At 41.4% G+C, this 17,886-nt stretch overlaps 2 protein-coding genes across 5 annotated transcripts in view; one reads left to right on the top strand and one right to left on the bottom strand.

Moving 5' to 3' along the window:
• Positions 1-6,363, top strand: part of b3gat2 (beta-1,3-glucuronyltransferase 2 (glucuronosyltransferase S)) — a 46,201-nt gene extending 39,838 nt beyond the window's left edge. The window contains exon 4 of the mRNA XM_073482213.1: positions 5,898-6,363. Coding sequence (XP_073338314.1) covers positions 5,898-5,984 — 87 coding nt within the window. The 3' untranslated portion in view covers positions 5,985-6,363. The remainder of the gene's footprint in view (positions 1-5,897) is intronic.
• Positions 6,364-8,174: 1,811 nt separating this feature from the next.
• The window catches only part of LOC141008953 (stromal membrane-associated protein 1-like), a 100,923-nt gene continuing 91,211 nt past the window's right edge, over positions 8,175-17,886 (bottom strand). For 3 of the 4 annotated variants that reach the window (XM_073481327.1, XM_073481329.1, XM_073481330.1), the window contains 2 exons: positions 14,694-14,938; positions 8,175-11,158 (listed from right to left, as the gene is read on the bottom strand). In XM_073481327.1, the coding sequence (XP_073337428.1) occupies positions 11,012-11,158; positions 14,694-14,938 (392 nt within the window). In that variant the 3' untranslated portion in view covers positions 8,175-11,011. The remainder of the gene's footprint in view (positions 11,159-14,693; positions 14,939-17,886) is intronic. The other variant, XM_073481328.1, reaches the window with a different exon arrangement.

Below are 17,886 nucleotides of genomic sequence, written 5' to 3'. Positions count from 1 at the left end.
AGCTTTAAATGTGTCTGTGTTAAGTTGTTGAGTTAGTTATTTGTACATGACAGTAGATGTAATAAGAGGGGAAGGGGGTTCAGAGTATGTTCAGACTCTACACTTCCCTGATGGCAAAGCTCAAACGACACCAAAACTGTTGGTTCAATCATGTAATTTCTAGTTGTTTGACTGATATAGCAGCATCCAGCGGGGCTTTGGTATTGTTGATTTTTATTTAATATATTTAGTTGAAAACAAAATTGTTTTATGCTACTTCATCCTGTTTATCTCTGTCCATTACATTTGCAAACAGTATTTTCAGCCTCTGTGGAGAAAAACTCAGCAAGCGGTTGTTTCATCTGGACTCAACAAATGTGAATTGTAAATTTACTGTTTCACCAGATGCGTGCAGGTCACAGTGTTGCACTTTTAAGTCCCTGGTGGGTTGTGGGTAAATGTTTTCTGCAGGGAATAGAATAAAGACCCCCAGTGCTGCTGGATCATCACTTACTGCTGGCTGCTGCTGGCTGGCTGCTGCTGCTGCAGACAGCTCTATGTTGAAACTATCATCATCATTATCAGCCCCATTACACTAATGGAGGTGCCCTGCCGCTGATATTAATATAGGCCATTAGCAGGCTGTGACATCATCAGTCATCGCCCAGCACCGCACAGACAAGAAGATGTGATATCAGCATTTATCACGTCACAGTGACAAAAGCAGCGGGATGTGACATCATCGTTCATAAAGCCCCTGTTGTGTAGTTAGAAACTGTGACAGTTTATAAAGCGGTCATACCTCAAAACCAACTGACCAACTCGGCCCTCTGTGTAGACAGAAAATGTGATGTCATCATGAAATGTTCTTGTGAGTAAGAGATGACATCATCACTGATCATAGATGTGTGAGCAGAGAAGATGACAAAAGACTTTTGTACAATGAACAGAAAACAATACAGAAATCAAATGTCAAATGTAATTATAATAGCATAATAATTTTTAAATAAGCGATAAGAAATTATGATAATAATAATAACGTTTAAAAATGAATAGCAACAATCCATTGTGCAATGTTAACAAAATAAGCTAAACAAAAGTTATGTTCTTTAAGTTTTCAATAGGTTGTATTTGAGCTTATTATAGCTGAATATTGAATAGACAGAGATGAGATAAAATAAGCCTTTATTTAGCATGCTGCAACACAATACATAGACATCTTTGACATAGCATCAATATTGTTATTTCTTGACATTGTGCTGATAATTTGAGTTCATTTTTTAAATGTTTTAAACTAAAATTCTTACATATTGCACCTTTACATTGACCGTAACCTTGTTAGCAATGTAGCATTTATGGAGAATCAATCAAGCCCTCTTTAAATCCACGAAGAAATAATCCCAGTGGATGTTTTCCTGGAGGGCTAAGTGCGGATGTTACCCAACACCTCTCAAGAATAACCCCAGGAAATCCTCTTTAATATCCTCCCATAAAACCAAAGTGACAATTCATGATAAAAAGAATAAAAAATCATTGTCATCATTACTCATAAAATTATCATCTACCACCAGTGGTAATCCAGACTACTAATAACAACATCATAATTTAAAATGTGAAGAGAATATACAGTACATTGAATGAACATCATCAAGTGACATCATTAGTCATTACACAAGTCCTAGTTTTGTTGATATATTGAAATATCTGGGTTTCCACACCTTGTGCTTGACAGATTTAAGTAATCCTTAAGCTGAAGTTATAATGAAAACCACTTTCTGTTGGTTTCGGCTGGTCTGAACAGTTGTGATTGAAATGATTTCCAGCCACTGTGACACACCCTAACTCCAGGCTCTAACCACTTTTGAAGAAGGTATCTAGGATCAGGATCACAGAGCCTGAATCCTGACCTTGACAATGGAGGGCAGAAATGCTCATCTGATGGCCGGTCAGTATGTGGAGACGACTGACAGAAGCTGTGATGTAGTTAGAGCAGGAGACTAATGGCAACAGACAGCAGTGACAGGACAAGAGAGGAGGGGGAAAGCAGGAACAGATGGAGACAGATGATAGCACAGGAGGAAAATGAGATAGAGTGGAGAGGGGGAGAGGAGGGGAAATAAAAGCAGAGGATAGGTGGATGATCTGACTGGATGTGTAGTTAAAAAGAAGACACCAAGGAAAGAAAAGCGACACAGAGACGTCTGCTGCCATGGACTGAAAGACTATACCGATGTTTATTGCATTTGCATTGGCTTTCAGGTTTCTGCTAAACCTAATTTTTATTTTATGAATGTGGCTAAGTGCATCTCTGACCACCACTGCATCTGGTTTGGAGGATCTGATCCTAAAATCACTACAAATGGATTTGATGCACATTTTCCTCTCGGTCCCATTATGGGACAGTCGTGGTTTATCACAATCTGGGTCTTGAGACGTGAAGTTTATTCCTGGAAACTGTAGGTGACAAAAACAGTCTCAAGTTGTTAAAGTGTTCGGAAAGATGGAAATTTGAACATCTATAATTCCATCGGCTGAGGAAGATTGCGTGATAAGATCAGCTATTACGGGACCTGGTGGTGTGATTGTTTCCATTGAATTTATTTCTTTTTATTTCTTTGGTTAATTAATTTAAAGCAAATCCCATGTAGCCTTATTCTGAGATGTAGAACTGACATGATTCTGGTTTGCCTCGCCTCTGCATCACAAGGTAACAAGTGTCTCAGCATTTTAAGACAGCGGTATCTTGTAAAAGCTGCATTGACCTAAAAGCTGTCTCAGATGTAGAAAATTCTGGCTCATCCATTCATTGATTTGTTTGATGCACTTATTCATGTGGTAACACTATTGTGTAGAGTTACATGTCATCAGCGTAAGTGTGGTAGGAGATGGTATAGCACTCTATAGTCTGAGCAAGGAGGAGCATGTAGATGTTGAATACAGGGGCCAGAGAAGAGAGCCGTGAGGAACGCCATGTGATTTTTGTTTGCTCAGATTCATGTTAACCAGTTGACACAAAGAATAACATCTCCATAACATGTTGTGTCCATCTGGGAGCACTGACAACTGTAACATCTTACTCAGCACATCTTATTCCTCAAAAAGAAGTACGATATATCTTTATCAGCTTTTGTTAATGACTCAAATGTATTCATATCAGTCTGATGATCAGGCTATAATCATATCAGATAGATTCGCAATGTAAATTTTGGCCACAAGTTGCAATAATCTGGAATTAAAGTTATTTCAAGGTCAAACTACAGGCTGTTGCTACCCAATCGTCCTTTCACTGCTTCTCCACCAGTTCCTCCTTCTGCTGGGGAGAATCTAGCCTGTCCTCACGTTACGCTATTAAGGCAAAAAAAGAGAGAAGAAGCTTTAACCTGGTAAAGCTTTTTGTCTCAGAGTTGCCTCAGGGAAGGAGAGAAAGATAGCGCTGGAGAAAGAAATGAGAGGTAAAAACGGGAGCAAGGCCATAAGAGAAAAAGTGGACGTGATGAATGAGGAAAATGGAGAGCAAACTGGGAGAAAGAGAGGTGTTTGAGTCCGGGGGAACGGGGGAGGGCACTCCGACTGCATAATTGGTGCGAGTGCACACACACGTGCACATCCTCACACACGCTCAGTACCATTTTCCCCACAGCTCTGGAGTGATGCTTTAGTGGCTGCTACATTAGCCTCGTTAGATATGCAAAGTGGGCCAATTAGCAGCACAGTGTGCAGGAAGTGACATGTTCCACCTGAAGAAGCCCAGAAACTAAGGCAGCCAGCAATAAATCATGCTCCTGTGAGTCTGTGTGAGTCTGTGTGTGTGTATGTGTGTGCGTGTGTGTTGCTTTGGACACAGAAATGTCACGTGTGAATTATAAGCTCATTAGCTCTTTCCTAAAAAAGTCATTCTTAATCCACACGACCTCACTTGAATCTCCGAGGAGGAAAACTTGTCCCGCTCTCCAGGAAAATATTAATCTTTGCATCCATTGCGGTGTTTTGTCACCAATATATTGCTGTGAAATTGGCTGCAAACACAAGACAAACAGCTGCGGTGAGGTGCGTGCTGCTTTTGATTTGATCCATTTCAGGAGGTGTCAGACTGTTTCCTGTGTGAGGAATCCCTCCTGGCAGGCTGGTGAGCGTCAGATTCACAGCAGGAGGATACAATTCCATCTGTTTCAAAGAATACAGCCGTGTCTTTCATTTGACAGATATTTCATCAGAGCATCATCAAGGAACGAAGCCTTTACTTCAAAAAGTCTGAACAATAAGGGGAAAACAACTACCCAGTAGCTTTAGACCAATACATGGGGTTTCATTAATCCCATACAGTACCTTTAACTTCAGGGGTTGAGCGTGCGTCAGTCTGAGGTTCACTGATCTTTTGTGTCAACACGTATAATACTAAAGTGGATCCGAAGGGACTCGTCATCATGTCTGATCACATGTAATTACCATCACAGGAGAGATATCAACCTTTTTGATAGAAGCTAGAGAGTGTGATCTGTGAAGAGCAGAGTGATATTACATATTTCTACTCTTTGATCGCACGTGATCACTTAGGGTTGTTGGAGCAGTCTTGCTTCTGGAGTGGTGTTTTCTTTGGTTTGGCTGGTCTATTTAGATCGGGTCCAACAGTCCACGGGTCTGCTTTGGACGTCTTGTATATTTTTTGCTCAAGACGGTCTTCAGTGCATCTGTTTCTTCACTTTTGTGAGGACAACATGCTACAGCAAAGTTTAACGAGGCAAGAAATACAAGCAATCAGACAATCAGCGCGCTCAAGGGCTCAATCCCATTTCCAATTTTTCCCCCTACCCCTTGTTTTCAAGTGCCCCTCAGAACAGATCTACAAGAGGTAGTTGTTCAAATCTCCCTTATGACTTGAGACAACCCTTTAAGACCCTCATAAATCATTAATTGTCCCTGATGGTGTTTATATAAACAGACACAACTGGACATTTCCAACACGGCATCTTCTGCTGTGTTGATTTCTCTTACTACTGTTACTGTGCCAATCCAGGTATATTGTCACAATGCAATTTGCCATTTGTCTGTTGGAGATAGAAAAGCATGGACGTTTGTAGTTCATTAACTTCATGCTATCAGTCAAGTCATCAAATAAAAAAGAACACTGCTTCATTACCTGTCCACTAGCGGTGCTTTATAGGCTAACATTAGCAACCAGTGCTCCTGCCCTGCCAGTCAGCACTGCTATTAGAGGAGCGGTACCAAGTGCAGCAACTTTGATGTCATATGCCATCAAAGAGAAGACATCAGCAAACTAATAGCAATTGTTTTTTGCTTGTTTTAATGAAAAAAGGACCAAAATAGATTGAAACCAGTCCTCATTACCCTTGGCTGGAAGTGTGCCTCCGTTTGGGGGTCATGTAGCCCTAAAACTTCACCCTACCCCTCCTTGGATCATATTTTTATGGTTTGCATTTGTTTTTATGTCCAAATAGGTGAGGACACCCTTGGGTTTAGTCCAATAATTTGATTGCTTGAACATTATTGGACCTTTTTTGTTGCCTCATTCATTTATTTCAACAAAAGGTACCCTGTGAAGATAGTTTACACTGGTTAGAAAGATTTACTGTAAAACAATAAAAAACAAAGTTGTCTTGTAATCTACTCTGTTTTTAGTGTCACTTTCATTGTTTCTTCATGATTTTAAAAGCTTTTTCAGATATTCTTCTGCTCTGACACACACAGAAATTCTTGGGCACAAAATATCAGGTATCAGCTGATTTAATCCAAATAACATCAACCTGAGTCTTTGGTCTTACATGGTATCAGTTTAGCTCCGCCAACCACCTGCATCTGTGCTGTATTTATCCAAGCATAACAGCCTGTTCATTCTTTATTTATCCCCCAGCATTTCCACCGTCAGCAGATTTCCTCACCCCTCTCCTTCTCTTTTTCAGGTGCTGGTTTGGCACACTCGCACAGAGAAACCACACCTTGCAAATGAGCCCAAACATCGGAAAGACACTGTGGTGATTGAGGTGTGAAAAGAGGAGCTGAGCAGCGGATCCTGAACCAGAAGCTGATTGTGGCTGGCCATCATCTCTTGGCTGGGACTAACGGCAGCCCCCTGCTTTCTCTCCTTATCGGGCTAATACAATCTGTTCACGGCGAACACAGACTCTGAGGAGCTGCATGATTCAAGACTTCTGGCTGTCCGTCAAACGTGCTCTGTGAGGACTGGGCAGCACTGAATATCTTTGTGTAATAAACTGGGATGACCCTGACTGTGTATTTCCTCCATCCACGGCCTGCTGATGTAAAAAAAAAGTGAAGTATATGTGTTAAAAAAAAATATGTCGCTTATTTGAAAAGTGCCATGTGAATCATCAATGTCATTTTTAATCATTAATACATCATTGTCAAATTAACTGTGATACCTATAATTACCATACAAACCAGACTTGTAGTCCAGGTAACTGCCTACTTCTTATGACAGCGGTCGTGAGATGCTGTTTTTTTAAGCAGCTAAGAAGATTTATACCAATTTCTTGTCTGTGCATGTATGAAGCAGGTATCAGGAGGATACTGTTAGCGTTTAGCATAAAGACCATGAACAGCCAGCCTGGCCCTCACCAAGAATATGCACCAGTACATATTAAAACGCCTTTTCTCGTTCATTTTACTTGCTAGCCTACTTCTGTGGTCTTCAACAGCTGGGCGCAGCGACAGTGAGCTAGCATACAACTAAATACAATATGTTAATTACTCAAGTGTGGCAATTTGTAAGATATAACCAGAGTTTTTAGTTCAAAACCTTTTAAAAAATTTACCAACATTATCAGCTGAATGTGAAGAAACAACAGTGTTGACGTTATGTCAAAGACGTCTATGTGCTGCGTTGCTAACCAGCTAGCCCTGCCTGTCCTGTCACTTTGTGTCAAGTGTCTCTCTTTTACCCGACTTAGACGAGCTTAATTGCCTTTTAAGCTCATGAAAAAAAACAAAAAAAAAAACAGTTGAGTTAAACTCAACAGAACGAGGCCTAAAACTCTTGGTCTTGGTTTGTCTTTTCTGCAAACACCTCTGGTTTGGTCAAGATAAATCCTCAACTGACAGAGTAAGATGTGAAATATATCAGCTCCACATGCTGATGACTCTCCTGCCCCCGCCTGCTGTGTCTTCTCGTCCCTGGAGTCACAGTCCTGGTCTGGCTAACTGAGCTGACTTGCTAACGGCAGCTAGTAGCTACAGCCAAAGATGGCTAACATTACATCAAGTATAGTGAGGAGCCGTTGTCTGTAACTCTGGTGATATGCTGCCTCTTAAATTTTCGGATACCATCGACAGGTGGCCATATCTTACAAGCTACACTTTTAAAGGTGTTGGTACATTTGAACTTCGGAGAGAGCCAAGCTAGTTGTTTTCCCATGCTAAGCTAAGCTAGGTTAACCACAACCCAACTCCAGCTCTGTACCTGCACACAAAATTGGTATCGTTTTTCTCATCGTACTGAAATATGGCAAGTATTTCCCAGGATATTGAACTATTTGTTTCAAACAATACTTCTGACTTCGTTTACATATCTCTCGCTGAGCAGATTAAAATGTTGGAATGGAATTTTTTGCATCAGCTTTTCACTGTTTATCGTCTGCTGAAGGTTGTAGGCCTGTTTGTTGATGAAGAAAATTACCCTCTTCATGTGTTCATGGTGGCTCGTACCTGTAAAATGCCAATGAGTGACTAACACACGCAGCTAGACTTTCCAGCTCTGGTCCTCTTTGTTTAAATGAATTACATGTCAAACTTAATGTGGTAAAGACTTACTAATGCATAAATGCTCTTTAATTACATCACCCTGAACTGCTCATATATAATGAACTGGAACGACCTTTGTCCTCCTCTCATTCTCTATGTATGTGAAGTATGTGATCAGGTTTGGAAATGGCCCGCGTGAAGTCACAAGTAACATCTCTCGTGACAAGCTGCCGTCAGTAATGTAGTCTGTGGGCTGACAACAAAGAAAACAAGCCTCACAAGTTAAACGCACCTGCCAGCGGAGGAATAAAAAGGAATGAATTGAGCAGACGGGGTAAAAAAAAAAGGGCACATCAGACAGGCCGCTACGAATTTCCTTCACTGCATGTTAACGGCAGTATTTGTCCCGAAGACTGAAGTTTAGGGTGGACTGTGTTGGTGTACGATGTAAACGGAGGGAATAAAAACAGGATTAAATCCAGGATTCAACAGCCTTTATTTCCAAATGACCCTCTTGTAAAACTTGGAACGGAAAAAAGGAGCAAACAAAAGAAACTCCAAAAAGATAAAACGGTACTTTTACAGTTAAAGAGTCATTGGACAGAGATGAACACAGAAAACTTCCTGTATATCTTTTTAATGCACGGAAAACACTTTTTTTTTTCTCTGTACTAGGCACCAGAAAATGTAAACACATTGGAAATAAACCTGGAGGACAGTAGATTTATTGAACATGATGATGTGTTCTTCACACTAACCACATGTATGTGCAACAGTTATTGCATGGCAGAGGGACCCTGTGTATACGGACATGAATCTCTGCATCGGCGCTTGGCAGTGTGATCGTAACTCTGTGTGCACATGAGTATGTGTGTTTGCTCATTCCTCTCACGAAAACAAGGACTGGACAGTGGTGATGGGACCCATCCAGCATTTTCATACAGGTCCCCTTTTTGCTAGCACCGTCCACTCCAGTTTAGCCCTGTGATTGGTCGTCCAGGTTTATTTGCTTCAGACTAACTGTGCTTCTCTTGTACTGCACACAACAAAACACCACAATAAAGATGGCGGATGGCAGAACATACAGTTACAGCGTCATACATGAAGGGAGCAACATTTTGGGTGTCACATTTATCCAGTTTTTTAAAAAACAGAAAAATGTTGGAAGTGAACTGACGGTTCACTTATCTCTGCTGTTGCCTGACAACGATCTGAGAGACGAAACCACAACACAGCGAGAGATACAGTACCTGCTCTGCTATTTAAAGTGCAGAAAAAGACAAACCGCTGTGATTCCAGTAGTGCGAGCATTTGCCTCGGGGAAATGGTACATTTGAACAACAAGGAATGTCGTAAACTGGGTCGGAGCCCAGTTTCCAGCAAATCCAGCTCGTTTGGTTTTAAAACACTTCAAAACGCCGCAGCATGGCTACCAAAGACACCCCGGGGAGCCAGGGGACGCCCAGCAATTACCGAGACTTGAAGGAGGAGGAGATATTTGGAGTTTTAGGTTGTTTTTAACCAGCGAGCAGTATGAGAAACAGGGCAGGATCAATTAATTCAACTGTTGATACAACTATAGATAATGAATAGCTGGCCAGACGGTGTTGTCACAGCCAGTATACTGTGTGTGTGTGTGTATATAATTTATTTATCAGTGGTTCCCAACTGCTTTCGACTCTCTTTTTTCCTTTTCAAAGGAATGTCTACTTGCAACTAAAGCAGGGCAATAAATTGAATAAATTTTAGTTTTTGTGTTTTATGTGTGAAGTGTCTGCAACACTGAATTATTACAACATTCACAAAAAGGATATTTTCAGCCTGTAGAAGTGTAGAAAGACAGACAGCTGGCTTCGTTAGCCGTCTTGAGTTACAGCAGACCCTTATACTGCGACAGGAATACTGTAGTTTTCAGGACTGTGACTCAAGACACTGCATCTACAACAGGGTTGGACTTAAAACGGACTGACTTACGGACTTGATATTTTTGGATGCGTGACTATTAGCTCTCTTACAGACAGAAAAATTTAAGAATTAATTAATTGCAAATTCAGGTGGCGCATGGTGCATGTTTTGCACATTTAGGCCTTGAAATACTGATGTTTCAGGCTAGTTTTAGTCACATTGTATTGTAACTTTTAAGCTGTATTGCCCGGCCGTACTTGCGATCTCTTGCCACAGTTTGAATTGAACTGAGTTGGCAGAAGTTTGAAGAGTGATGTTGCATTTTCTAACAGTTGTTGAACAGTTTATAAAATCCTTGGAGCCAAGGCTCTCCAGTATGTCGCGATACAAAAGCAAAGACTCAGAAAAATGAATAAAAAAACAAGATTTTTTTGAATCTTTCAATCCTTCATGTCTATCTTTACCCCACCCAAAGGTTAGGAACCACCGGTGTGTAAGATCTTTACTGTGGAGCAGCTCTTACACTGGCTGCAGGGGGGAAAGAAATTACAAGCGGTTCTAATGAGACACTGTTTGACTTAATACTCTGAATGTCTTAGAGTTCCTTGTGGGAAAATGGTCAAATTACATAACAATGACTCGCTGAATCAGTGCAGAGTAACGTCTACTGTATAAGCAGCTTTGAGCCCACGTCAGTCAAAGTAACTTGAAAGGAGAGAACTGGAGAACCTGATCTCCAGATGTTTTCCTTCCGAGGAGCGATGAAGAGAAACTCAAACCAAACAAAGTCGCTGAGAGTCGAAGCATCGACCTCTCTCCTATGGCTCTGTAAAGAGGAAGGTTCACATCTTATTCACATAAATACAGTACTGTTCAGACGATTATCTGCTACGAGGCTCTGCTCGCCCTACAGAGAGGGGGGAGGGAGGGGAGAGGGAGGGCTACAATACACACAGCAGAGAGAGGGGTGAGGACAGGGTAGCATAGACCAACCACAAGATAGCCATATCTACTGTAGGTACTGAAAGACTATTCACTAACTATCCATTTTGGTAATGATATCATATCACTAGACACTCGGCGTTATTGGTCCAGCAGCTTTTCTTGTTGTCGATTCTGCTGTTTTTGTCTCTTTCTTCAGACAACAACGACTAAAGGAAATCAAAAAATGAAGCAGAAAGATGAACAAAGACTGGAAACGACAGCTGCCAGTCTTTCTTTTTCTTCCACTCCATCCAGCGTGATGTCATCTTGTTATTTTTTTTATTTTAAAGGAACCATGGTGAAGGTGTGTCGGGTTTGGGAGGGGGCAGTCAGACTACCCCCGCTGTGCGTTGTTTATGCTGAGGAGGTGGGTGGCAGGTCGTTTTATTGCCATTTCCCCCCAATCATCCTCTGGAGCCTCTTCTCGTCACTTCCACAGCTGAGTGCTGAGGGTCTGGCCGGAAGCCGTTGGTGACGCCGCGGGCCAACCAGCTGCTGGAGCTCCTGATTGGCTTAAAGTGGCTGGCGCTGGCCCTCCACCACTCATGTTCATGCCTGACATCTGCTGGGTCATCTGAGTGAGAAAATAAAAGCGAGGGGGGCGAGAGAGAGACAGAGGGAGGGAGGAGGGGAGTCAGTTAAGAATTCATCTGAGCAAAAATAGACAGCTATTCTCTCCTCCTGTTAGCAGGGCGGCTGCTCTCCATCCTTTACCCCGACTCCCCTGCCTCCAACACTCACTTTTTACTTTCACCTCTGTTCTTAAAGGCTTTTGGCTCCTCCTGCTCTCTGCCCTCTCTCCCTCCCACCACTTCCCCACTTCCCTATTCCCCGACCAACTCTTCACCCCATGCCTCCCATCTACCTCCCCTACTCCTCCTTCCATCCTGTCCTATCTATTATTAATATGCTTTGGTGCAGCGCTACTCACTTATCTGGTCATCTGAGAGCTTTGGGTGAGTGTGTGTGTAAGTATGTGTGTGTGTGTGTGCGTGTGTGTGTGTGTGTGGCTATGCATGTATGTCAGCCAAGCTCGGACATATTGCAACCAAGCGCTCGTTCATCAGATCACCATTCCATGACGTCTTTCTACACAATACACACACACACACACACATCTCACCATCTACCTCCCACTTTGACAGTTCAAAGGTGGTGATGTATGTTTGTGTGTGTGATTTATGATCTCTCATTAACCTTCCCAGCTGTCAAGATGCTGACTACAGTTTTGATTGCTGAGTGCAACCACACACACACACACACACACACACACACACACGAACACACACACAGTATGATAAGGACTGGGTATAAGCGGTGTGTGTTTGAGCAGCAGGTAACTGACTTAGAAAACTCTGAGACAGATGTGCTGACAAGCCTCCCAATATAGATCCAGTATAGACACAGCTGGCAGTCATCATCAGTTCGGGCATTTTACATATTTTCACATGAAGACAGTACGTCTGCTATTCAAACAGATTATTGTTTTTAAACTAACAACCTGTGGAAATCATGTAATGGAATGAAGAAACACTGTTATGAAAAGTAGAGCGTAAAAGAGTACCTGGGTGAGAACCGGCTGCTTTTAAAAAAAAAAAAAGAAATATAGAGTTCAACTCTGGAAACGTTCATGTTAAATTTGTTCAGAAAAGTTTGAAATTGTGAAATAATATGTGTAATGAGTCGAGGAACTAAGATTAGCATTTTGGCCGGACACAGATAACAAGATGGTATCATCTAGTATGCAACAAAACAAGCCATTACAAGCTGTAACTTGCCAATGCCCTAAACATGATTAAAAAAAAACAGACTCAATAGGTATCAGAAAAAGATAGAAAAGCTTGAAGTCAACACAGTACAAAGATCTACTGATGAAATAAAACCACTGAATGTGATATTACAGCCAGTGAAAAGAAGGGAAAAATCGCTATTTTCCCAAAAATGTAAAAAACTATGTTTTTCAGCTCTGAGGCTTCCGTATTTCACAAGATCTGGATTTATGCTGGACCAAATAACTTTTAGATGAAGACAGAACTACATTAATACACAGGATCAGAATGTGGTTGTGAGAAAATGAAAACTAGTGGAGATATTAATTGATTCATTAATTAATTGAATGATTTATTGTAATTAATTCCATCCTGTGAACAACAACTATTCAAATGAACACTTGTTGCCGAGCATTCTCAGGGTTTCTTGGATGTTCAGGACAAATTTCAACCCAATCAAGTGAAAAATAAGCGATTAGTGAGGCTAAAAACACACATTTTTATAAACACAAGATTTGAAAAAATAATTAAATTTAGCTTTGAGGACCACTTGTGAATCAATCATTTGATTAATGTCTCTTTCTCATTTGCAGCCTCGTCAGACAGTTTTCCTGAAGCGAATGAATCAGATATGAATTTTCCTGCAATGTACTGGCATACAGTATGATCTAATATTCCTCCCTTGATGTTGACTGACAGACTACTTAAACATACAATTAGCTTTAATCTAACTTAGTTGACATTTTTATTAACAGTGTCCTTGTTGCACTTGGGCTTGATAATCAATGTCTTGCTTAATTAAATCCTTAATTGGCAGAAACCATTTAAGCTCTTCGAGACAAATGCGCGATTATGGGCTAAATAAATAAACTTGACTTCACTTGACATTTGGGAGCTTTCTCTGTAAATATTGGCAAGTTTGATCCAGATGTAATTACATGCATGACACGTGGCAATCAGAATGCTATCGGATCAGCCCGACCTTATCCGAGATGAAAAGTCTAAATGACACCTCCTCAGTTTGGATACATTCAAAACCTATTTTCCTAAAAGGGGAAACAGAGGAACCCTTCCTCTGTAAAGGAAATCCAAACAGAGCTCATACAGATGGTCTCCTGGAATGAGGACACCATGTTCGCTGACCCGTCTGCCAGCTCCATCTACTTAATTTGCATTGCAGTCATCCAGTCACTGTGTGGGTAGAATCGTAGTAATAAGAAAGCTTGTATCTACCACCAGCAGGTTGAAATGGAAAGACCCATGATAACATGTACTCAGATAAAGATGCAGGTCGTATGTTTATACCAGGCATAAAGACAGAACACACTGACCTGTTGACAGAGCTGCTGTGACGAGAGCACAGCTACTTTACTCTGTAAATCCACTCTGTGAGTAGTGGATCTGTTACTGTGTCTGCTGAGAGGTGTGAGGTGGGGAATACAGAGCTGTCTGTTTCAAATCAAACACATCACATCTGTCCTATCACAGGTTGGCAAGGTGGAGGTCAGCAGATTGGATTTTAACTACAGGACCAATATTGGGTCCATATTGTATATTGGTCTAATCCCACTGGCCACAGTCAAACGTTTAATTGTTCAATTAATACAAAAAAAAGTGGCTACAACACTGAACATGTGAACATGATTATGTATGATAATTCACTTCATTAAATGTCGAATGTCAAAAAAGATCTTCACATTATTTTAAAGGAGACATATCATGCTCATTTTCAGGTTCATAGTTTTATTCTGGGTTACTACTAGCATAGGTTTACATGCTTTAGTGCTCAAAAACACATCAGTTTCCTCATACTGTCCAGTGTTGCAGCTCTGTATTCCTCCTCTGTCTAAAACACTCTGTTTCAGCTCCACTCTGGGCTAGTTTTATGTTTTTAAATGACTCTATCACCACTCCTCGACCAATCAACAAATCCCATCAAATGTTGGTGAAGTCATTATGTCTGCGCTGATCAATTCATTGTGCTGGGCAGAAAATTACTTATGAAATAACCTTGACTATAAATTAAATAGTTGATTAAAGCTGCACAAAATTAAAAACATTGTGTGAGACCATATATCAACTTTTACGACCAGGATAATAAAACTATTTCACAGGTGGTGTGACACAGGCAGGAAAAAACAATATATTTATGACATCTTTATTTATGTCACTGGAAATACATGTAAGTAATTCTAAAAAATGAGTGTGCAGAGAAACTGGAGTTGAACTACAATCAGTTAAATGTTCAAATGAGTTCATCATCACCATGAAATTAATTAAGTCCCTCATTCGGAGTGTGTTTTAGATGTATAACATATATTTGTCTGTCCTGAGTGTTACCTGGCTCATATTCCACTGTCCTTGCTGCTGTCCTTGCTGCATGCTGTACATGTTCTGTCCTTGGTTGGCTGGCATCGCGCCCTGCTGCTGCTGCTGCATGCCCATGTAGCCGCCGTTGGGCATAGCCACGCCGGGCATCATGGCCCCTCCGCCCATCATGGTGGTGGGCGGGACAGGTCCACCCATCCCTGGAGCAAAACCCTGCGGAGCGAACTGCATCTGAGGTTGGCCCATGTACATTCCTGCTGGAGAAAAGAACAACATAAGCACAGATAGGTTTATATAAGTGCTCAACAGGACTACAAGTTCATTTTCCGGCTACTGAGTGTATTTTTAACTGAACATAATAGAGAACAGAGCTGTGCTGAAGTTTTCCTCACATACTGTAATGAATCCAGTTTTGCTTTAATCCACTCAAGATAAAAAAAAAGGGTTCGTCCTCGCTGCAGCAGCCCAGGGTTCGAGTCCGACCTGTGGCCACTTGCTACATGTCATCATGATACTATTTATCATAATTTCATCTCATTAACAAAAGCCTCACTGTTTTCTCTTCACTTTACAAACACAAACAACACATTTTGTATTGCTCCTTCACATTAAAAGCATTCAACCGGCACAACAGGAGGTGGCTTTTATGGCAAAGCAGCCACAAATGATGCCATGCATTTGGCACCAAGGTCAGTCCTGATGAGTCAACTCTACTTTAACGACAACAAATCAACTTGGACTAATATCTTGAGGCAGTTTGAAATGAATGCATGACTAATTTCATAATGAACATAAATGCCCGGTCGGGGCGGCTGTAGCTCAGGAGGCAGAGCTGCCATGCAAGGTGCCGACCTGCTCATCAGGAGCAATTTGGGGCTCCTGATGAGCAGTTCGGCACCCTGCATGGCAGCCTCTTCCATCAATGTATGAATGTGCGTGTGAATGGGTGAATGTGACAAATGTTGTTAAGCGCTTTGAGCGGTCAGTAGACTGGAAAGGCGTTAAAGAAATGCAAGTCCAGTCCAAAAACATCAAAACAACCACATTAGACGTTTGCTTGACTGGGTAAAGATCAGCACACCCAAAAAGCAAAAATACTTTTTTATTGCTGCCTCTTAAGATGAATCTGAAGCTGTAGAATATCATATTTCTAAGAAAATATATCACCCATAAATCCATTTGCACGTCAGCGCTGCATGAGACCACTGTCGGGATGTGATAAGTGGCAAAATAAAACATGAATTTATCAGATGTGTACTGAGTGGAGAGATATAGTGACTGCATGTACAAAATGTTAGTCTTCCACCTGATACTGAAATATAGCTTCTTTAAGCACAGTCCCTATCACAGTGGTGAGCAATATGGCCAAAATCTTCTTTCACGGTATAAATAATGTTATAACACAGTAACAGTATGTTTCACAATACGGTAACTGTTTTGTAAATTCAATTAAGAAATGGTTTCAAACAACCATATCGTGCCACATTTTATCACATTTGATTATTCTTCTGTTATTTGGACCTTGAAACTGAAATACTTTCAAAATGATGTCTCTATGAGAGGCTTTATGTGAGTCCTGCTGCTCAAATCTCATTACCAACACAGCTGGATCCCCAAGATCACACGAGAAACCAGACTTGATTTGCCCTAAACATACAGCATAGACACTAAAGGCGTTTTCTCAGAATCAGGTCCGGACTTTGTCTGGAGTTGCCCTTTCACACATGTAGCACACAACAGCAGATTGCTTGTTTCAGATGTTCCCAGCCACTAGAAATACTCTGTTTGGTGAGGGTAAGGCGTAGCGCCTGAGTAAAGCATGCAGAAGTAGGAGGACTCATCAGCAGTGATGGCTGTTTATGCGTTGATATAAAAACCACGTGTAGTTGGACGTATCCGCAACACCAACGAAAGAGTAGAAAAGCAATATACAGGCGATGAGAAAAGAGTACGAAGCAACTGCACTCCGACGCCCACTCGCATGCTGTGAATTCTCCAGACTACGACCTGCTGTATTCACAAATGCTCGATCGGACATTAGCCAGACTTTGTACTAGGGATCTGGGCAATGGTATTGACAAAATCTCCAAAAAGTATGCACATCATATTGCCTAACGCTATCCTATCATGTCTCAACGTTTTAACATCCCTGACTGGTACAGACTCAAAGTGGAAATGTTGGTAATATTTTGTAACTTCTGTTTAATTTCATCATGTTGGTATTAGCTGCAGTTAGAGCTACATCCCCCATCCAGAGATCACATCTCCACCCATCCACACACACACACACACACACACACACATGCAGAGGATGGAAGTCTGTGATTTGGGGCATTTAGCCTGGCGCAGTTCTCTCGGCTTTGATCTCCATCAGCATTTATTTGGATTCAGAGCGGACAATAAGGCAGCAGAAAGCCCTTCATCCGGATTTCCATTCCTAATCCTCTATACATCAGTGTAATCATGCAGCAGTATAATCAATATGCACAAACTGCTGCTGTACAAATCTGCTGCCTACCCACTACCATTCAGAAAATATGTACCACTTATGCTTTCCCACACACTCCGAACATGTTCAGGTTGATGTGTATGTGTTTACTGTATGCATGAACGTCCGCCTACACTCACACACATAAACAGCCTTGGCACTTCAGTCTTTCCACATAATAACTGTGAGATGAGTGTGAACCTGCAGACACTTCTCTATTTTTACTGCTGCAGTGGGACTCCGGTAAATGCAGCATGGAGCGGACCTGCCTCTTTTTCAGTACACTGACCTTTCATCTGCCTTCACTCTCCTCCATTTTTATGATACATCTCTCCTCTGATTTATGTGTGAAAGTGTGTAGGTGTGTGTCTCTGTTTGTGCACAAACACCTACATCTGAGTGTCTCACTTATGTTATGGTACTGTATGTTTTTCCCCCGCTTATGAAACACAGCATGTGTATACTGTTTGTTCACATTCTTCATGTATAACACATCTAAGCTGTTTGACTCTGAACGAGGCACAATATTTTTTTACATTGCTTTGTATTGCATTCAAACTGTATTGACCCATAACTGCCCCAACCTGGGGATCAGCAACTCCACAGATGTCCCAAGGTAAGTCTGAGGGGCCACAAGATAATTCAAAAGATAGGAATAAACAAAACACACTGCATATCTGCTATTACACTTTTTCTGTTTTGTTGTTGTGCTTTCCC

The sequence above is a fragment of the Pagrus major genome, chromosome 15 (assembly GCF_040436345.1).
Source record: "Pagrus major chromosome 15, Pma_NU_1.0".
Classification (NCBI taxonomy): Eukaryota; Metazoa; Chordata; class Actinopteri; order Spariformes; family Sparidae; genus Pagrus; species Pagrus major.
Note: the sequence above shows the minus strand (reverse complement) of the source record. Positions and strands in the feature narration are given on the sequence as shown.